General features: G+C 41.9%; 1 protein-coding gene across 1 annotated transcript in view; it reads right to left on the reverse strand.

Annotated features, from left to right (window-relative positions):
• Positions 1 to 23,849, reverse strand: part of LOC126281766 (juvenile hormone esterase-like) — a 69,673-nt gene that overhangs the window by 34,626 nt on the left and 11,198 nt on the right. The window contains exons 2-4 of the mRNA XM_049980964.1: positions 22,696 to 22,830; positions 10,072 to 10,336; positions 5,519 to 5,704 (exon numbers count right to left, since the gene is read on the reverse strand). Of these exons, the coding sequence (XP_049836921.1) occupies positions 5,519 to 5,704; positions 10,072 to 10,336; positions 22,696 to 22,830 (586 nt within the window). The remainder of the gene's footprint in view (positions 1 to 5,518; positions 5,705 to 10,071; positions 10,337 to 22,695; positions 22,831 to 23,849) is intronic.

Raw genomic sequence — 23,849 nt, forward strand, 5'->3', positions numbered from 1 at the left:
CACCTGGGTGGCTAAATCTCTCGCTGGAAATGCCGAGAATACTCTTCAAGCCAATTGTTGCCCACTGACACGGCGCACTGTCATCCAGAAAAGTTCCGTAGTTGTTTGTGAAGTTCATGAAGCCAAAATAGTCTCCAAGCAGCCGAACATAACCATTTCGAGTCAATGATCGGTTCAATTTGACCAGAGGACCCAGCCCATTCCATGTAAACACAGCCCATACCATGATAGATCCACCACCGACTTGCAAAGTACATTGTCGACAAATTCGGTCCATGACTTCGAGCTTTCTGCGCCACACACGAACCCTACCGTCAGCTCTTAAAAACTGAAATCAGGACTAATGTGGTGAGGACACGGTTTTACAGTCGTCTACGGTCCAACAGGTATGGTCACGAGGCCAGGAGAGTCGCTGCAGGTGATAACGAGCTCTTGGCGAAGGCACTCGCATCGTTCGCCTGCTGTCAAAGTTAAGTACAGTGTCTATCGTATCTCTTAATAAATGTTATTTGACATACTTTTATTGCGTTGCCCCATTTCTGTTATAGTGCCATCTTGGGACGCAGGTGTATGCTGTGATAGAGCTAGCGCGCAGTCTGCCACCAGTTTTAATGAACTATAGCAGGAAATCGTTTATGGTAGTTTGGATTATTGAACTGAATTAATAGCAAGTTACGACATCCCAACGATGTCAATGTGAGGGAAGAACGATTGTTGGTGCCCGTGTGAAATCAAATCTTTCTTATTTTACTTTTATGGCCTTTCTGCGAGGTATACGTAGGAGGTAGAAATATATTGGTTAACTCTTCTAGGAAAGCGTGTTATGGATTTTTAACAAGTTACCACTGCTTCTTGCACAAGAGCTCTCTTGTGTTGTCTGACACTGGAGTTACAAGAGCATCTCTGTAATGCTGTCGTGTTGACTAAGGGAATTTTCTGTTCTTTTACAGATCTTCTCTTTCTCTTCCATCAATTCTCTCAGTTATTGGTCCAAGAACGTCGAAAAACGTTTTACAAGTTACTGTTTTCAACGTTATCTTGACAGGTTGTCTATATTTGTCTACTATCCATTGCGGATCTATAAATTTAAATCGCCTCTACTTTTACTACTTTGAGATTTGCACTTTGACTTGATTTCTTGCGATTTTAATACTTCCAAATCATGATTGCATAAACTATTTAGACGCTGATGTTAACTATGAGTAACTGTCTCCCTGTGCTCTGTCTTGACTGTAACAAAGCAATGCAGTAACTATCTTCTCTCTGGAAAAATAAACAAAAAGTTCTCACTAAACCCTTTATAGTAATTTAACTCATTTGTATCTCTAATTCTGCAGTTGAAGTCTACTAGAGATTGAAGCGGGAACTATTTAGATGATCTAAATAAAATATTTATACGGTTATTATAATGTCTGTATTTTACTGACACTGCATAGTTCGAAGCAGTTGTTTTCCAGGCATGCATATATGTCTGAAAGACATTAGCATAGAACCATACAGACGCTGAAACATACAGACACTACAATAATTATCTTTCACGCTAAGGTAAAGGCAGAATGACTAGCAAAACATTGTCTCTCCATGTGCGTTAATCACCTAATGTACGAGCAGTATGGGACGGAGACACTTGAACGTATGGATGTTTCGATTGGTTCCAGAGTCCTGTGCGCATAGCGGAAATGGTTAAGGCCATCGCTGCCGACAAGCGGGAAATCAGGATTTGAGTCCCGGTCCGGCGGATATTTTCATGTCTCTCTAGTAAATGGTACAGCTGAAATATGATCGTATTCACAGTTTGCAGATAAATTTCATCCATGGAAAAGATTTTTCTTTGTAGGTCCAACTGTTCCTGCATCACACCCATATCTTTGTTAATTGTAGTTAATTGTAGTGTCCCACCTATATACAGACTTAATGAGTCAACGAGAGAGATGAGCCTATGGCAGAACACTGGGTTCGCAATCGGGAGGACAGAGGTTCAAAACAATGTCCGCTTACCAGACCTAGGTGTTCCGTGGTTTACCTGAAGGCGAAGATAGTTCCCTTAAAAAGGACAAAACCGGTTTTCTTCCCTATCACTTCCCAGTCTCAGAAGTGCTACGTCTCTAATGACCTTACATATTTGAGTGACACATTTAGTATAAATGACTGTTCTTCCATCTCCACAGAATCCATTCACTAGAAATCAGCTAAAACATGCAGCTGGAAAACGTATTTATTTCTTCTCTGCGGAAGTAAATTCTGAGAGTAATATTACGTCAGATTCAAATTACACTTTGGTTTTTTTCGTTAATATTTTGATGTAACAAGCTCAATGAGCACTGTGATCTGGATTTCCCATTTACTTTAAAAGTTATTCATGATTACATGATTTGGGCTCAGGATCCACGAATTATTTGTAAGAGGACCGAGCAACTACTAACCAAACTCGTTTAGTGTTCGTGTCAAGCAATGATTTCGAAACGGAATCACTTAAACTCCCATCAAACGCAGACGTAGTAGTGGGGGTATAGGTCAGCAGACTGAGCAGCTTCGCTCGTAATTCAGAAAGCGGTAGTTACCAGAGTAGACAACTATGTTGGGAATATTCATTAATGGATGCGATCTAATAAACCCAACAGCGCACCAGACCAGCACATAATGTGCGTAATTCCCTTCCTATACAGCAATAGGCCCCTGCACAAACGTGTCACCAAAAACAACCAATTGATCCTTGAATTCCCTTGTCTATAAATGCACAAAACATAAATCTCCATCTCCCACGTCACATGTCAGACTTCCGTTACTTACTCGGTAGTCCACAGACAGGACTAAAGATACCAATTTGACGCCAATAGCAACTGAATACATGACACTAACACTCTCTCTAAAGCGATATACTGCGTCCAGGTCCGACACCATTGAATACTGTCGCCTCAAAAATTGTCCCATGTCTTTTACGAATCCTTGTCATTCTTTGCAGTATCATCTTTTACTGAGGTTACTACTTAGAGCAGTGGAAATAGTCCTAAAGTCTAACACCAATAACCTATCAGCCTAACGTCTGTTCTTAGCTAAATCTTGAAACCATCCTTACCTAACAGCTCCACCTCTAGATGGAAGCACACCAATTAAGACCCATATGGTCTACGACGATCAACAACTTCAACTCAAAGTTCTCATCTCCTATCAATTAAATAAACGAAAATGCTCAATACCTTTTTTTCCCCTGGTGTTGAAAAACCTCTGGCTGTGTATGAAATTCTGGTCTGTTCTTCAAACTACTGACCCATACACTCACCGCTCACCACATCCACTTAATACATCATTCTTCTACATGTGTCGCAAGCAGTCACACCCACGTCTGCATCTTTCACGCTTCTGCTGGCATGCTTTACTGAACTCTAATCCTTGCTCTCCGTAATATTTTGACACTACAAACATCTATTCCTTACCTATTTCTTTCAACAAGCTGACGGCATCATTTACTTTGCTACCCATTAAATTCTCTAACGATTCGGTACCTCCTCTAATGCCACCTGAAACTCCTGACCAAAAAACGTAACAAATAAAACCTATAAGGGAACCAAAGAAAAGCCCAGACAACAACTTTTCCCTCATCAGTCGGCGATTCCGTCGTTCTGATTCCAATCTTCCTGTCTTCAGACAAGTAATTCCTGTTACTAACGCTGGAAAGAGAACTACACCAATTGGAATGTAAAAATAAAATAAAAAACTGTTTTAGAATACGGAGATTTGTCTTAGTACCGCTCATCATGGTGAAATATATAATTGTAACTAGCTGAGTCACTATACTCATAAATGAAGCATTATCTGGCAAAAAGCCAAACATTATGTTGAAACAATATGTGTTTAACACAAACAGTAAGTACAGAGTCATATTTATCAAAATATGTTCTTCTATTATCTGTCCTCGAATTGCAAATGTGAAGTTTTAATGAAGTTATCAGAACAAAAGTGAGTGGAATACTTCATGGGTATACTCTGGACAACGTGAGCACTGTGGCTTTAGACTACAGCATTACGGACGCACGGAAAATGATATAAGTAGGTAACCATAGAGTTTCAATTACGAAATCAAAAAATTACCTTATTATCTCGTGTTTGTAGCTACATTGCGGCGTCATATTAGACACTGATGTCTGTGCAGGTGGAACAGTGAAAAGAAAACTCAGAGGCCCATTTATAAAGTGGGATATTGTAAAGTAATTCGGTTCGACAGCAGCAGAAACACTTCATCTGTGTCACATTAATCCACACGACTAAAGGAATCATGTGGATTGATCTGACACGACAAAATATTCAACAAGTAAGGTATAAAAATGTAACTTGTAGTTTAACTCTGCTTGTAATGAATTTCCCTTCAACCACCAACATATTGGGCTCTGATGGTTTTACATTATATGGTTTTAAGATGTAAGGCCACATAAATATAGAATCACCAATAAGTCTACATAAAGATTAATAAAACTTTGACCTGATTGACAGTAGTTATTAAAAATAGCGTTAGGTTGGGTCGATGCCATTTAAGGCGTTCCTAGTTCTTCATGAGCTGCTATCCTCTGCGGTTTAGAGAAGTTGGGGGAAGCAAAACTCAACCTGATGTTATGGTTACAGGTAATTCCTTTAATACGATTCAGTCATCGTATTTCAACCTTTATAATAGCAGACCTTCAACAATATGTTTTGTGGTAATAATGTCTAGCAGACCTTCCATATGCCTTTGACAGATTACAAGCCGATATATGCGATGTAGTCTGTACAAACGTAGTTTTTCGTGTTTCAAATTGTATAGTTAAGGCTATTGTCTGAATCATAATGGCGAACACGTCTATAAATGAAAAAAGTACTGGCTCCTAAACTCTAATACAGGATTACATTTCATACCCCATAAAATAAATGTGTAAATATGATTTTAAAAATAGGCTGTTCTACAAAGGTTGCAAAGGCTTCCTTACTTAAAAAGATCTAAAAACGGCGCAAAGTGTTTCTTACTGAAAAAGATCTAAATTTAGGTCCTAGCTTGTAAATCTGTTTACCAGGAGGTGTCGGGTATTGGTATTAGTCGTATTAGAGTACAGCACTAGCGCGGTTTGGTGGAATGAAATTGCTTACAGGACTGAAGAGCAAATAACTTTCTCACCACAGGTAGTCAGAAAGAGGAAAGATATCGTCAAATCTGAAAGGAGGAACTGGACACAGCATTTGAAATAAAGAAATTTCACTTTTTTCTGTACAGTGCAAACTTCCATTTAATAATGGATAAAAATTGCTTATTATTGCACCCATGTTAAACCTCAAAAAAGCAGATCAAAAATTTCTTATTGCCTCGTTTGTATTGCAGTTCTGAAAATACGGATCATATTTAGTATTGACTTGAGTAGCTAGTTCATTATGGTCCAACATGCAATATGCAAATACCCACGTTTCCCGCCATTTCCCAGTTGACCCAGACAGTGATTTCGAAATATGGTTTGCGAATGATGACAATGTGAAACTCACCCAGGATGAGACTCACCTCTAGCCGCCGGGGAGAAGAACAAGTGTGAAGTGGAGGAGCCACCTGCGCTCTCCCCGAAGATGGTGACCTTGCTCGGATCGCCGCCGAAGGCCGCGATGTTGCGCTGCACCCACTGCAGGGCGAACACCTGGTCTTTGAGGCCAGCATTGCCAGGGATGTCGTCGTTCTGTAGGCTCAGGAAACCTGGCACATGCCACAGGAAGTGCATGGATGACTATCATTTAATGTGAGTATCGAATTTTTAAGTACGTGAGACTAAATTTGCCAAATTCTCATGATATATGTCCAAACTATACCAGTGCTATCCTGAAAGTAATATTAATTTTCATGTAGCTTGGGAAGCAGTGGACGGACGAAACTGGCATAACACTGACATAAGAGGTCTGGTAAGAACTGAAACTCGTTCGTCTGCCGCAGCCATTCAAAATAAGTGTTGCCGTTGAAAACCGAGACAAATATTAGATCCGTTTTGAAATATATGTTTTGGTAATAGAAAATCTTAGAGCTGCTGACGTTAATTATGAAACTCGTGCTTCCAACGGACTAATGTTGAAATTAGGTGGGCTGATAATTTAAGGAGTGAGAAAATTCTCTGGAGAATCGGTGAGGAAAGGAATATATGGAAAACACTGACAAGAACAAGGGGCTGCAGGGTAGGACACCTGTTAAGGCATTAGGGCATAGCCTCATTGATACTAGAGGCATTTATACAGAGTAAAAACTGTAGAAGAAGACAGGGACAATTTATTGCATACGCTTCATGGCAGCTGTAACGCTGAATGAGATTATTCCACTATGGAGAAGGGCATGCTCGCAGTGATTTTTGAAACTCGGTGCTTTTGTCGTTACCTTCATGGCAGACATGGTAGACATCCAAGTTATTTATGATGGAGGTTGCAAGTGGTACTCAGAGCTGAAGAGAGTAATTCGTGGCCAGCTGTATCAAACAAGTCAGATGACAGAAAAAAAGTAAAAAAGTAACTGCAATCCTGCCTTGCATGAATTCGAAAAATGCTTCATAGCTTTCCAGATATATGTGGCGCAAGTTGCTTATCGACAGGTCATGCAGTCAGCATAAATGAAGGCGAGGTTCTATGGCATGGGGCTGGAAATGGAAATGCCGTGTGGCTAGGGCCTCCCATAGGGCAGACTGTTCACCTGGTGCAAGTCGATCGAGTCCACGCCACTTCGGCGATCTGCTTGTCGATGGGGATGATGATGGTAAGGACAACACAGCATCCAATCCCTGAGCGGGGAAAATCTCCGACCCAGCTGGGAGTCGAACCCGGGCAGTTAGGAATGACATTCCATCGCGCTGACCACTCAGCTACCAGGGGCGGACGGCATGGTGCTGACACTCGATAATTTCACAGATGCATTCCATCGGATTCAGATCACACGAATATGGTGGCCATGACATCAACGCCAGGTTACTCCCATGCGCTTTAGAACTCAGCAGCACAGCTGTAGCCTTGTGAAATCCAGTTATGCTGGTGGAAGGTGTCATCGATGCCAGGGAACACTTCGAACACGCAAGAGTGTTGCAGGGCTGTAGTGATATTCTTGTATGGTATAGCTGTCACAGTACCTTCATTTGCTACTACGGGTCATATTGAAAACCAGTTGAATGCCTTCCGAGATATAACACTGCTCGCACCACCCTACGTCCTTGATGCGAGGCATTTTCCTAGCTACCGATTGCCTGGATGACGGCGTAATTGGACACAATCATCGGCCTGGTGTGATAACGTAAATCGTCATCCGATCGGGTAAAACGTTTTCAGTGATTCACGGTCCTGTCTTGGTGATTTCGTATCTAACGCAGTAACAACTGACAATGCCGTTGGGTCAGCGTGGGAACACGTAGGTGTCGTCTACAGCGGAGACTCTTGTCCCACAATGTAAGCTGAACGGTGTGGTCTGGAACATTGTGCTTGCACCAGCTTCTGCCAGAATCACCACCTATCTTTCTTACCGGCTGGACAAGTTTCCGACAAGCAGTTTCTGTGATGGGCCATGGATTCCAACACCTTGCCGTCATCTCGTGGTTTCACCGTCTTTCGACCCCGTTGCCACGCTTACGACACTAGCACGTGAGCAGCTGACTAGCTTAGCTGTTACCTACGCGACTGGCGATAACAATATGCCGTTTGCCAAAGTCACTTATGACAGAGGATTTCCCAGTCTGTGGTCCGTATCGCCGCTATAATTTCCTCATCACCCACTGCTCCATTTATACGGTGTGTAATGCATACAAGGCAGAGATTTTTATATGTTTTAATTTAATTTCATCCATTGCCGTCAGATTTTCTTCCTTGACTATATTACTTTCGTGAAATAAAGAACCGACTGCAGACACCATCGTGATTTCATTTCAATGCACAGTGCGTTTCGAGTCCTAGGACCTTGGCTTCAGGTGCACTGGAAGTCTACATCCTTTTTTTCCAGTTTGGCGTTAATTCTGATCATGGTAGGATTCCATTAGTATATTACAAAGTGGCACATTGTGCAAATAAGTTTAGCAAACAGATGCAAATAGAGAAATATCTTACTGTTTCTAGTGGTGGACGCATGGTTTTGTAGGACAGTATGAGTAAACATCTTCAAATACACGTATATGCTTTCCATTCTGCAGCCATTTTGTAAACAAAAGGCAAAACAAATGAAAGAGTTTCTCATGTAAAGATACTGCTTCCCTATACACAGGTGTTATTATTTCATAGAAGAAAGACAGCTATTAAGTTACTAGTTGTACAGGATATCAATTACTAAACAAATATCTGTGTATTTGTTAATTGTGGGCTACGTTATCAAATGATTGTATCATTAAATTCACCAATGCTTTTAGACTTAAACACGTTGACAAATCCACAGTCGCCAATCACATGTACCTAAACAGAGACTAAATGACACCCACAACTGCCTAAATGAACTCCCCACAGAAAAACATGGTAACAAATTGGTTTATTACAATAGTTAGAAATAACGTTACACAAAGAAAAGTCTTCAGAAATCATGCTGAACGAACAAACAGAGTTTAGAAACCATAGTTTTCTCAGTAATCTTAAAAGTTTTATTTATTCCTGAGAAAACAAAGATTTAATTTTGCAACTATTGCATAACTTAATCCATATTTGAAATATTCTCAAATATCTATTTTGAAAATGGTACCCTGTATAGCTAATACTTTAATAGCTTTCTGCCTTGTTTGAAGTAATAATACCCATGTATTTGTAGAAATGTAGCATCTTTACATTTGAAACTGTTTCGCTTGTTTTGGCTTCTGTTTACGAAATGTACGTTGAATGGAAAGTGTGTATACATACATAAGCATGTTTGCTCATACTGTGCTTCAAAACCATGTATATATCACTGGAAACAGTAAGTTATTTTTAGATTCGTATTACTTTGTAAAGTTTCATTCACAAAGTACCATGTTATTATATACTATTGTAACCCTACTAGTATCAGAACTAGACTAAACCTGAAAAACACCCAATGTAAACTGTCAAAGCAGCTGAAGATTAGTCCTCAGGGCTCGTAATGCACTGGGAAATTAAAATAAAGTCTCGTCTATGCCTAAACGCGGTAGTTCATTATTTTTGCATGTGGTACTGTAGTATGTTCACACATCATTGTACTGCTTGCTTTTCTCTGCATCCAATAGTCTTCCTGTAATAATTACTACCTAATATTTTCTGCATGATCATAACTGCACCACTAAGTGTATTACATCTGTGAGTACAGACTTACCGTTTTGTGTCCACGCATCCACACTTAACCACCTGACCTGCTACCCAAGGGAAAATAAGCAATAATGGTCTCCTCTTACCATATGGACTTGGAGATATTAACCAAACTGAAAATTTATGACTTCTAATAGCTGTAATTATTATTCTTCAAATGTCATAAAGACTGATGTAATGTTGTTTTTACATGGTACACAGCCACAGGTACTACAGGAAAGCAGCACAGTGATAGATAATGTTGTGACACACGGTCAACCAACATTTAAAAACAAACAAAACATTTTTATATGACAATGCTTACTCAATAGATGACATTTTAGGTATGAAGTATCAATTGTACAAAAAAGAAAAAAAATTATATCCTGTAAAGCAACCCTATGTTAAACTGACACGTTCATTAGAAATATTATATTCATGGCCTGTGTAACAAGTATTAATGTAATGTAGATTACCTTGCCGTCTCATTCAGCTGCAACACCAGAGGAAATTATCCACTCTCATTGTTGGCAATTGTCATAGTGTTTTGGATCATGTTACACGTAAAGAATAACGTAAATCACGGTATAGGGACATATCCCTGTAAACCTCAGCCACTGATATTAAGGAGGGCAGAAAAAGTTGAGGCGAATGCAAACTACGTGCCACTAAGCATCTGTTATTATTCATGACTGGAATTATGACTATCATTCTATCTCCTTAAGTGTCAGAGGAGAATCCGTTAAATTGGCGTCTTTTCCAGATACACGAAATGCTTGGTTTTGTTTCCACGATCGGAGCCACAATCGCCATGGAACTACTCACCAATGGAACCGACGCGGTAATTGAAAGTGACCAACAGCACACCCTTGTCCATAAAGTAGTCGGGAGCCCTATTTGTAGATGAGCCCACCGTGTACGCTCCACCGTAGATGTTGACCATCACGGCCAGTGGAGAGCTGTTGTTCACCAAAGGCACGTACACGTTGACGTACAGGCAGTCCTCAGAGCCAGCACCTTCTTGAGGGCACTCCGAGCCGTATGTCAGCGCATCCCGCGTCCCAGACCAGTTGGCTGCTGGCTGCGGCGCCTGCGGGCATAAACGACACAATCTGGTAATAACACTTTGTTTTTCGAATGTTATTCTGGCCTAGAGAAAAACAGAGCGCTTGTTGACCGGAATGGATAGATTTCTTAGCATAGATTGGATCAAGGTAGAACAAGGCAATGACGAAGGTGAACAGCAAAATTTGGAAGGATACATTTGAGTAAAATTTTAACGAATTGTCTCGTCCAAGAAGCAATATTATGCAGGATGCCTGAAACAAGGACGACAGAAAAAGTAGTTTGAAACAGTCAAAGAAACCTTCTTCAATAAAAGAACTTAGCTGGTTCCAAAAATTAATACAGTAATGAGAAAGAAGTTCCTCAACGAATACGTCCGAAGCGTGGCATTGTACGGAAGTAGAATATGTACAATGGGAATCGGAAGAACAAGAAACTGCTGGCCAATGAAATGTAGTAAAAATAAGGTATCAAATCAAGAAGTACAAAAATTAATAGCGGAGGAAAGAAGCCTATATTAATTTATTACGAGAAGAAGGAACAGTTTAGTGAGACATCTACTACAGAGTAGTTGTCTTAGAGCTGGAAGGAGCAATAGTCAGAGAAATAGCAGGGTTTGATGAAAATGAGGGTACACCAAGCAAATTACAGATGATGGTGTGCAGAGTAGTTATCTATAGAAGAAAAGATATGCAAAAGATAGTAACAGAGGAGATAGCAACAAACTACCCTCAAAATTTATGAGTGAGAAAAATGGTCAGTATAATGTTTTCTAAGTCACCACAAAGTGTGAGTAAGGTATTTCTGTTGTCCTATGATTAGTGATCCTTCAGTACAGTACCGATGCCTGGAAATACAGTTCTTACCATGGTTATTGTGCCTTCATGAAATGGATCTGCATGCAGACACCGTGAGAATGTTTGTGGATTTAACCAAAAAAAAAAAAAAAAAAACAGTTCCAGGAATTATGCGAGTAAGTTTTGAAATCAGTCGGTCACATGAATTATATAAATTATAGAGACGTAGTTTCCACGAAAGTCGTAGGTTTAAAAGAATTGATATTCCACGTAGATCATCCTAACATGGGTTCACAACAATTTGGGAGTGAAATGACAACGGATGAGCACGTGCACCGCTGCGGGATGTTTGCGTGCAGCCAACAGAAAGTGCCTGAAAAGTTAGAAATTTGCATCCTGTTACAGTGCATACAAGGAATAATACTGTGTGAAAACTAAGAGAGACCACACACCACTCAGGCATCCCATGTGCCTGTGGATGTTCTTCTCCAGTAGAAATGTCTTGACGCCACACAGATACATTCTGTGGGTCAGACATAACGAAACGTTTATACTATATTTAGAGAACATGCAACCACATTTGGCTACAACACCTCCAATAAATCTGCCATAAATCTATCTTACCTGCCCATCTTAAATACACTGGAAATGTTTTAGAAACTGTAGGTAGTAATCTAATGATACTGCGTATACTAAACAAAGGCAACAAAGTGGATCTTTTTGAAGCATTGAAAATTTTTTATGAATAAAAGAGAATACTATACACATAACATAACTAACGACGAAGATGGAACAGTGGCCATGAACTTCTAAATGACTTCTTAAGCATAGTGGACAATATACAATAACTTTTACTGGTGTCGCCTCTTTAGTGCCTGAAATTACGTGAACGTAAATCCAATGAACGCATTACAATCGATTTACTAACAAATAAATATCGTTCTTCATAAGTTTATTAATAAGGCTATGTTCATATGAAAAAGTTCTAAAGCTGTAAGCGAGCTCGCACAAACACACACACACACACACACACACACACACACACACACACACACACACACACACTCACATACACACACACACACACACACACACACACACACACACACACACACACACACACACACACTGGTACTATCTTCAGATTTGTATGCTATTCAGACATACAAATATGTAACTATAACGACTTCCAGAATGGTTATCATTAAACTTTCGCTACTTGAAAGGGCCCTCATTAAATACGGTTGATCGTAGGACAATGAAACATTGCGGAAACATATGTAAGGACATATGGAAGGGAAACGACGAATAAACCATCGAAAGAACGACATTTTAATTTTCAGTCAGTGGGTAACATTTTTTACTTTTCTACCATTTTAAGCTCTCGCTTAATGTGACTACCTGAGATCCCTCGCTATGCTCATCTTCTGTCTCCGCACTGCTGTTTAGCATTCTCATCCATGGCAATAATAACTTCATCCACAATTTATGGCTCATTTGGCAGATTATCTCGTCCAGGAGCAATTCCAAATTGGCCAGCTAATTAGAACTCCTGAATTATGTTACACTCTATTGGTATCCACTGTTTCACCTGAGTATGAGGTTGTCATCCCTCAAAACGCGTCGTGGAAGAAACTGAAAGTGACTGACATCAATATTTATTTTAATTTATATCTTAAACAGTCAGAGTTTCCGATTCAGGTTCTAAAATGGATGTCATAAGTTAAAGATTTCCGGAATCACTTCCAACCCTCCGAATTACTGATACGAAAACTGTAAGCAGACGCGCCGCTTCCAGCAAGAGTTTCGTTACAGGTAAAGTATCACTAACAAACCATGGACAAATCATTCTCCGGCATATGCAGGAATGCCTAGTTGAAGATCCACGCTGGCTAAGAGAAGTCGGCAAACAACCACCTTGACCTGAAAATATACGGTGCGGAGTTTTCCAGAGCTGTATTATTAATCCTTGTTTTATTGCAGGGACTCTAAATAACCACAAGTGCATACGGTTCCTAAAGATATGCTACTGCACTTATTGGAAGACGTCCGACGGGAAATAAGGCAGTTTATGTGATACCATCATTACGCATGTCCCGCATATTCCGCCCAGATAATTACACACAAAACAGATAAATCGGTCGTTCGGGAAGCATTATGATACATGCTCTCCATCTACAATTTTTACCCTTCGCATTTCCACCAAATAATAAATCAGATGATCCCTTGATGTCTCAGAAGGTTTGATCCCTACTTTTGGTCACGGTATGCAGAAATTTCTTTTCCCCTCAGTTCTATTCTTTACCACCTTATTGGTTACACTATGTACCCATCTAATCTTTAGCACTGTTCTGTAGCACCACATTTCAAAAGCTTCTATTCTCCTCATGTTTGAACTGTTTATTATATACGTCTCTCTTCCATACAGGGCTACATGCCAGGGCAAATATCTTCAGAAAAGACTTTCTAAGACATCAGTTTATACTCTATGTTAGCAGATTTCTTCAGCAGCGCTTTGCTTGCCATAACCAGTCCACACTTTATGTCCTCTCTATTTCTATCATCAGTTATTTCGATGCAGAAATAGCAAAACTCATCTACAACCCTTATTGTCGCGTTTCCTAATCTAATTCCCACAACTTTGCCATATTTAGTTCGACTATATTCCATTATACTTTTCTGCCTTTGGTGGTGTTCATCTCATGTTCTCCTAACGAGACACTGTCCATTCTTTTAAACTGCTTCTCGAAGTCCTTTGCTGCCTCTGATGGAATTAAATTGTCATCGGCAGACCACAACACTTTTAATCTCGTGAAATATGTTCCACAGGCATTAAAGACCCAACTTTATCTGCGATAATGAACACAGGTCGAAGCAATGAATAAAAATTTGTACCAAATCTGCGATTAAGACCTAGGTTCTTTTGGTCAATATGGCAGATGCGCTAATCACTACGCTACCCTGGTACTGTACCCAACATATATGAACACATTACTTTAGTGCGTCTCTGCCTAATGCAAACTCCAATTAGCGTCTCAACCGAACCTGCTGTTTCTCTTCTTAATTCGTATCAGTACTGCAGACACTGAGCTCCAGAAATACTGATACGAGTTACGAGATGGACACAGGCATGAATTGTAGTTTGTATTAGCATGGGAGGCAATGAGTGTGCGCTAGGGTAATCCAAACAGCTGTTTTAGATGCAGTGACAGGGTGGCGCAGTGGTAGCACATCTGCCTAGTGAGTAGAAAACCCTAGCTGGAATTCTGGTGTAGGTCCAATTTTTTTCACTGCATGAGCATGTATTCATTCCCCACATTTTTATTTCTTCTCCCTGAAGTTAAATTCCTTATCCATTTTTTTCTGTGGTTTCCTCTACTGCGTGCTCATTCTACAACTTAAATAACATCAGGGACAGGCTACAACTCTGTCTCACACTGTTTCAACAACCGCTTCCCTTTCATGCCCCTTAGCCTCACAGCCCCCTCCTCCCCCCCCCCCCCCCCCCCCACGTCTCTTACAACATCCGTCTCGTTTCTTTACAATTTGATTTGTACATTTGTACATAGCATTTCGCTCCCTGTGTTTTACCCTACTGCCTTCAGAATTGCAGAAGAGTATTCCATCCCAGCCAGCACTGTAAGAAATTTCCTCCAAATGTTTAAAAGGTATAAATATATGTTTGCCCTTATTTAACATATCTTCCAAGTGAAATCGTTGGGTCGTTATTGCTTCGAGTTGCAGAACAGTACTTAGTAAACTGAGAGTTCGCAAATACTCATACCTGTCAGCACTTGCTTTTCTTGGAACTGGAATTATTGCACTCTCCTCGAAGTCTGTTGTAATTTCGCCTGTGGAGGTGGAAGAGTTTTGTCATGGCTGGCATTTCGAAGGAACCAGTGGTTCCAACGAATTGTTGTCTGCTCCAGGGGACTTGTTTCGACTTAGGTCTTTCAGCGGTCTGTCAATTTCTTTCCGCAGTATCATATCTCCTGTCTCATCTTCATCTATATCCTCTTCTCCAATACTGTCTCCAAGTACATTTTGCTTGTATATCTCTTCTATATACTCCCAACTTCCAGCTATCCCTTCTATATTTAGCACAGGTTTTGCATCTGAGCTATTGATGCTCATACGGCTGCTTTTCTTTTCACAAAATGTCTCGTGAATATTCCTAAGGCAGTACCTATCTTTCCCCTATTTGTGTAATCTTCTATATGAATTCGCTTCTGCTGTAGCCATTCAACCTTAGTCATTTTTAATTTTCCTGTCATTCTCATTCTTAAGACTTTGGATTGCCTTAAGCCCTCTTCATTAGCTGAATTTTTATATTTTCTACATTCATCAACTAAATCTAATATTCCCTGTTACTTCCTAGGATATCTACTAGGCCCTGACTTTTTACATATCTGTTCCTTGCTACTTTCACTATTTCGTCTCTTAAAGCTTATTCTGCATTCCTTCATTTCGTTTCCTGTTCCACTCGCAAGCAGAGCGAGGGAAAAATCACTACCTGTATGCCTCAGTATGACTCTAATATCTCGTAGTTCGTGATAATGGTCCTTATGGGTAGTGTATGTTGGCGTTAGTAGAATCATACAGCAGTCATCTTCAAATTCCGGTTCTCTAAATTTTCTAAATAATGTTCCTCGAAGATAACGTCACTTGTCCTCCAGGAATTCCCGAAGCATCTCCGTAACACTTACGTCTTGTACGAACCTGCTGGTAGCAAATCTAGCAGCCCGCCTCTGAATTGCTTCGATGCCTTCCTTCAATCCGACCTGATGCGGATCCCAAACACACGGGCAGTACTCAAGAGTAGGTCACACCGGTCACCTTTACAGGCGAAATACTCTTTCCCAAAATTCTTCCAAAAAACTGAAGCCGACCACTCACCTTTCCTAACACTGTTTTTACATGCTCATTCGACCTCGTATCGCTTTGCAGCCTTACGCCCAGATATTTAAGCGACTTGGCTGTGTCAAGCAGGATGCTACTAACGCTGTATCTGAACATTAAGGTTTTTTATCCTATTCATCTACCTTAAATACCAAGTAGGAAACAGATAGGGCCTCTTTAATAACAGCTTCAGTTATGTAAAATTAGCAGATAGAAAACAGGCAGATCTTCAATGATAACAGCTTTAGTTAAGTAAGATTACTAAGCAGAGAACAGTCAGGCCTGAAATTACCAAATAGAAAAAGGCAGGCCTTCTTTAATTCCAGCTGCCGTTAAGTAAAAGTACCATATAGAGAACAGGCATGCCTTCTTTAATAGCAGCTTCAGTTAGGTAAAATTACCAAACGGAAAACAGGCAGGCCTACAATAATAACAGTTTCAGTTAACTAAAACTACCAAACAGAAAACAGGTAGGCCTTCATGAATAACTGATTCATTAAAGTAACTTCGAGTTTGAATTGCCTCCTCACAAGGGGTGCACCAGAAGGCTTACGCGCAAGGAGCTCGAAACTACACCAAATAGGAAGGACAAGAAAGGTCATAACTATAGGAGCAACCTTCAAAGGCCTTTTTCGTTGGGCACAGACCGGGAAACGAAATATTAGTACAGCAAGGTCAACTATATGAAAGCAAAAACAACTAGCCAAACAGTATTCCCGCGTCACTGCAAGATACTGACTCTACTACGATGGCGAAACGCCCGAAAGAAAACTAGGCTGCCAAACTCAATTACATAACTGACCAACTATAAATTTTGAGACGCAGGCAACTCCTAAGCCAATAAAATGAAATAAAGATGACATCTGCAATGGCCGAAGGTATCTCGAAACCGGCACCCGGCCGTATTACAAGAGAAAGGTACTTAACTGGTGTTCGAAGACTTATGGCAGGGAGATCGGCTAAAAACCAACAATCTAGGTACGACGGAGCCGTCTGGCCACAACTTAAAAGAAATACGTTATCTCTCCGGCTCAAGAAACACCATCGGGTCACACAGTTTAAATTATCCTGTTAACAAACATCGAAGGCCAGTATCGACTCAGGAAAAACAAACAACACACACAATTCAAGGAACCCACTGGTAATGAAATAAGTTAGTTAAGAAGTCACAATGATTGCATAAGACCTATAGGTATCAAGAAGAAAATAATAGTTAAGACCTCAAAATCCAAAACAACTTAACTTGACGAATCTAAGATGAAGCTTGCCGGTTCAAAGGGGGGCCCAGAATTCAGCACAGCGAAACTGGCCTCAAATGTCTCATAGTTGCGCTCGTCCCGCAGATGATTGGCCAGACTATGCACGAAGTCGGTACTCGAAGTCATCTAAGGATTCAGATCGGCCCACCAATATGCCCAGCAGCCCTTCGCCAGACACTGTGCCCAAAACGATTGTGCAAGTGCTCGCCTTGGTCACCTCACACTGTCACCCTCTCTCTATTACCACTTCCCAACTCGCCACGTTAGAACAGTCCCCATCTCCCGTCAACAACCTCGAACAAAGATCTTAGTGGGCTCAAACTGGAGGGACATCAAACGACAGATCGTGATAGTGGCTCCATGAACTCAAAATGGGACGCCACCAACACTACCACGGCTCAGAAACTTTACTGATAAAATTCTGACCGTCAGAGTGCCTTTATTCTGAACGCCGTCTCACTTATGTTGCTACCTACCGACTAGTGTGTGGTCATCAGAATGTCTCGAACAACCGTCTAGCCTAAAACAAACCTCAGCCGTGGCGGCTCGTATCGATTGATCGATCGGGTCGGCATGCTGTGATCTTCGGGCTCGGCCGTTTCAAAAATGGTTCAAATGGCTCTGAGCACTATGGGAGTGCAGCACACAGTACACTATAACACACTGAAAAAAAAGGTCTTAGAGGTCGTACTACCTTCTGAGAGAAGGGAAGAGGGGGGGGGGGGGGGAGCAAACGGCAAACATTACATCCTCAGACGTAAAATAACTACGATGTTTAAAATGATAGCCTACTTCACAAACATTGAAACAAAATACTCAAGGGTGAATCAATAACTAATGCCCTTGACGTAATCCTAAATGACGAGGGCGAAGAGCATAGTACCAAGTCAGCTTAGAAATTTAAACTACACTAGTAGGTTAACATATCCTCACTGAAACTGGAGAGCTCATTTAAATTACTTCTTAACAGGATACTGATAAACTTAAACAGTCAAGTAAGGCTACCATTTCACTGTTTACGAGTGAACAAGTAATGAAATTAGATAACACAGAACGTACAGATTCAATGTTAGGTCTGTGCTTTAAACCAACTATACCAATGTCCACACAGCTCACTGTACCAGGAAAAATATTACAGTTTCACCATACTGGCTTATGCCGTCCGTCACTCCGAACAGCAATAGTACCAATTAATACACCTCGCTTCCTCGGACTGTATCACATTACCGAAATCCAGATAGACCTTTAACTAAACACAATAACACGTGTTTACTTAAACAGCATTAAATAGAGAGGATCTTTTGGTTGGCAAGACAATAGTTTCCGGTCATGGTGCCGATACTTGGAAAGCAAGGATCAGCATAATATGGGCACCAAAAACACGACAAGCAATTCTCACCAAATCTTTTATGAAATCCTTACAGATCCAAATCAGGGCCGCACGACTCGATTCGGGTAATGTGGCCGAGTCACGTTCCCACACTACAAACCAGGCTCAGTCTTGCAAACGTGTCAAACACACCACGACCTCTGCGTCGTGCTCCGGCCTGCTCATCCACGCTCGCCTCCGATTCTCCCGCGCCGCGCGTCTCTCCGGCTGTCCCTGTCTAGCGCCACACGCCCGTCGCGGCCAAAAGCCACGTCAAACGGCCGAGCCCGTTCGATCACGCCATCACGGCACGGCTCAAACCCCATATGCACTGTACAAGTTCTCTGCTACCAGAGTAACTGCTTCCTTCAAGTATTGCACCCCTCTTCCCGCCCGATAACGCAGGTCTAGAAATCTGCGACCATCGCAGAGTCGATGAAGCCTTTGGTTAAGACCCTCCACTCCGCTCCAGACCAAAGGACCCTAATGAACTCTGGCAACAATGTTGCAAATTGCGAGCTCTGCTTGCTCCCCATTTAATAGTCTTCACCACCTCTGCCAGCCGCCTATATGAACTGAAGATGGCCTCAAAACCCGTGTAACAAACGTCGCTGTTACCGACATGAACCACACGACTTGAACCACAACTTCTAGACGACAGCACGCTGCACGCTGAAAGTCTCAGGCAGAGCTGCATTCACATCTCAGATATGCATATTGGCTTTCTTTCCAGTCCTGAACACTGTCCAAGCAGCTCCATAATATGCCTAACATCGAAGTTTCGGGTAGCTAGTAATTCTCTATCCCCGTGTGTCTGGTCGGATCCGGCTGAAGCAGTGGCTCAATAGGCCCCCTGTTTCGAGCGACGTGAACGCCTTACCACCCGCCACTCACCCTGCAGTAAGGGCTGATGCACCACCTCGGATACAGTAGGAGGTGCCTCGGCAGCGGAGCCATTGGGCAAAGGTGTCCCACGCGACGCGCCACATTCTCCGCCGCCTCTACGCACCAACGGAGCAACATGAAGGTGGCTAACCATAGCTAAAAGTGCATTCAGCTGTCCACGAACCGCTGGCAGCTCCTCCTGCATCCGAGAGCAACATGCACACATCCTAACCTGATGAACGTAAGCGATATCGTCAGTCACAGAAATCAATCGCTATCAGGTATCTAGAAGTATATATCCATAACACTTTAGGAAATGTGGTCATGAGAGAAGGGCAATTACCTGATTTGTTAGACAAACTTTCACGATGTGTAATTCAGCGACAAAAGACGTTACTTGTACAACCAAAGTGTTCGATTCGCAAGAGGTTATTTACAAAACGAAATCATTCGTTCGTTGGAAATTGTTCGTCGATTCAGTCCCCTACTAGGGTTAATCAACCAAAGACAGAGAGGAATTTCACTTCAAAATCGGCATGATTGCTCTGCAATTCCGAATTAAACTGGACGTGGTGAAAATGAACTCCTAAATCATTCCGAGCCAACTTTGACTTCTCTTACTTTTTTAATGGGGGTATCATTCTTTTGTGTAGGTGGGAGCCAACGAAATGTTTTGGTAATCCGAGAAGAAACAACTACTTGAAAGGTTCTCGGTGTTGCGTCGGATGATATTGTCTAGTCAGCACAATGTTTCTGCGAGGCAGTGACTCATCATCTACAGATGCGACAGCATAAGAGGGCGGTTTGTATTCTGCCCGCTGCGCCACAGCGTCGCAAACATTCTCAACAATATCCAACGCGAGACGCTACTACAAAGTTGCTCTGCATTCCTGCGACATATGCTCTCGAAATTACAATAGCTCACGTTCAAATCCGAATCATGGAACACATTACACACGTTAATGCGCACTGAGGTGAGGAAAGTGATGGGATAGCGAAATTCACATATACAGATGACGGCAGTATCGTGAACACAAGGTACAAAAGATCAATACATTGCCGGTCATTTGTGCTCAAATGATTCATGGTAAAAGGCTAACGGTGTGATCATTGCCGCACGACAGGAATTACCAGACTTTGAAAGCGCATGGGACATTCCGTTACGAAATCGCCAGAGAATTTAATATTCCGAGATTCGTACAGTCAAGAGGGTGCACAGAATACCAAATTTCAGGAATTACGTCTCACCACGGACAATGCACTGGCCGACGGCCTTCACTTAACAACCAAGAGCACTGGCGTTTGTGTTGTGTTGCCAGTGGTAACAGACAAGCAACACTGCATTAAAAGAAAGCAGAAATCAATGTGAGACGTACGACGAGCGAATCCGTAAGGGGCTATAGCAGCAGACGACTGAAGCGAGCGCCTTTGCTAACAGCATGATACCGCCTGCAGAGCCTCTCTGAGCTCGTCACCATATCGGTTGCACCCTAGACGAGTGGAAAACTGTAGCTCGGTTTAGATGAGTCCCGATTTGGTAAGAACTGGCGCAGACCACACGACGCCTTGGACCAGCTGTTAACAAGGCACTGTGCCAGCTAGTGATTTTACCATAGTGGTATGCGCTGTGTTTACATGGAATAGACTGGGCTCTGTTGATGTTCGACTAGGTGTAGACTGTTTGCAGCTATTCGTGGATGATATGTTCCCAAAAAACAATGGAATATTTATGGATGACAGTACACCATACCACCAGGCCACAACTGTTCACAATTAGTTTGAAGAACATTGTGGACAATTCAAATGAATTGTTTGGCCACTCAGATCGCCCAGCAATAAACCCATCGAACCTTTATGAGCCATAACCAAGGCGTCAGTTTACGCACAAATACCTGCACCGCCATCACGCTCGTAGTTATGGATGGCTATATACGCGACATGGATAGTTTTTTCTGCACGTCACTTCCACTATTTGTTGAGTACATGCCACGTCGAGTTGATGCACAACGCCGGACTGAAGGACGTTCGACACGACTGTTTCCGCCTATATGCTTATATCTCACGTAATCATCACGAAGATAAAAGTAAAGGAAGTTTTACGATGTTGCGGTGCCTGTGTTGTTCAGAAATGTGATGCAACGTTCGTTCGGGCACGCATGCATGTCCAAAGAAACAGCACTGCGGCGACTACAGCCGTTATTAAATACATTAAAATGTATTACCTGTTGCAAATATGGACAACCAAACGCTGTATAATGGAACGACGACAGTGAAAATTTGTACAGGAATGGGACTCGAACCCAGATATCGCGCTCACTGTGAGTGAATGCCGTAAAATTTTTTTGCTGTTCTCGTTCATTTGTTTTTCTTTTTCTGTTTTTAAGATAATGTTAAACATATGAAAATCTTTGTTTTTCAAACATAAAAGACGTGTTAATCATAAGAAATATTTCTTAAAAACTCCCCCGAGCGAGCTGCGTAAGAGCGAGCTGCGTAAGAGCGAGCTGCGTAAGCAAGACGTCTGTGCCGCTAGCCTGCTGTAGAGCGACTGAACCCGTATTTCCCGCTTATCGTGAGCGATTTGGCTATTCAACACTCAACGCCAGAGCCAAACTTCCATACCTCGTAATCACGACTCTGCATCCTCTACCCATATATCCATTACATATATTCCCCTACAGGGGAGATGTTTTGCTTGGAAGTCTCTTGCCTGGCGTCGGCAGACAAATACAGCATTGAAGTGCCTGCGTCATTCAGAAGTACGATGCAAAGTTTCTTCAGACACACGTGCATGGAAGTATGGCCCTAGTCGCGAGTCCTGCTCGGATAGTCAAATGGTAAGGTGGCCATTCGCGATAAGCGACAAGTTCGACTCATGGTGCGGCACAGATTCTCGTTCAATTAACAGCGGTAAAGTCTCTACAAGGCGCAGCTGTACTTACCAGTTACTTACGGTTTTACACTGCGTTAGTTCTGTGTTTCAACGTTTATCTCTTGAATTTAAACCGTTGAACACTTTACAAACGATGAATGAAACTAAAATCACTGACATGTGTGAGGAGCAGCGTTGCTCGCGTCTATTGAAGGTGCTGATGGTTTTCTAGATGGAGCGTCGCATTCCACACAGTTCCCTGCAAGATGAGAGAGAGCGCTAGGGTTTAGCGGAGGTACTCACCCTGAAGCGGAGGTCTCCGAGAGGCGGTTTTGCGAACGGGATGCCGACGAACCTGTTGTACAGCGTGCCATTGAGCGACGTGGCCACCACGCCCCTGAGGGCACCCGTTTCCACCGTCACGAACACGTCCTCCCCCTGCAACAGAGCCACCAATCAATAACACTGAGGCATTGTGAACGCTGTGTACAACAACATAAATGTATAAGCGTAACTCAGAATACTGCCGTGACGTTGAAGGTCTGCATGTTAACTTGTGCAGCCGCATGTACAGGGAACGCATTAGTTGTATTGATGCTGTTGCAACCAAAGTTTTCAGGATTTGTCGCCAAGTCTTACGGAAAATTCTGGAACAGGAAATCCCTTTCCATTTCCGAGCTGGAAATCCGCTGTCCGAAACTCCTGTCGCAAGTGTCTATCTCCAAAGAATCCAACTCCACAACGGAACGAGATCTTCAACAATGTAAGTGGGAAAAAAGGCCGTCGAGCTAGTTAGCAAATTGACACTGTTACACCACTGAAATACACGTAATCACACCGTGGTGTTTATATCTGAGTAAAAATAGTTCCAATCCTTCACTTCCGACCAAGTTTGTCGGGAGGTTTTCTTTGATTGTAAGGCCTAAATCAAAACTGGTAATATTTCTGAAACACTTGGCATTTGTGACCCATCTGTCACACTTCTAATTCAGTGGGATTGGGCTGAAAGAAAGTGAGCTGTGCTACGTACCCGATATCCAGCAGCGAAAACTTCTTTTATAAAAGTTATATTTGATATCCCATATTTAAAAAACTGAAAACCTTGAAAAGAATCTTACTGTTATTTCATTTCATGATCGTTATAAATGGAGAGACGCCTAGACTAGAATGGTGTTAAAGGCGACACTCAACATTCGTATTAGAATGACGACGAGCCGGGACAGATGAATACCAATATCTTAGGTGAAACTGAGTGTGGGAATAATTCCTGACACATAATGTAGAATAAGGTGTCGGAATTATTAATAACTACCGCTTAGTTTCACTGCCTGTCTACCTTTATTAGTGACTTTGGAGGATAAAGTATCGTGTAACAGTTATGTACCTTGGTCAGAATGAAAGGCACGAAAAACGCTCGCTACACGCAACACTTCTGGTCAGGTTAGTATAGGATCATC

This window comes from Schistocerca gregaria, chromosome 7 (genome assembly GCF_023897955.1).
Source record: "Schistocerca gregaria isolate iqSchGreg1 chromosome 7, iqSchGreg1.2, whole genome shotgun sequence".
Classification (NCBI taxonomy): Eukaryota; Metazoa; Arthropoda; class Insecta; order Orthoptera; family Acrididae; genus Schistocerca; species Schistocerca gregaria.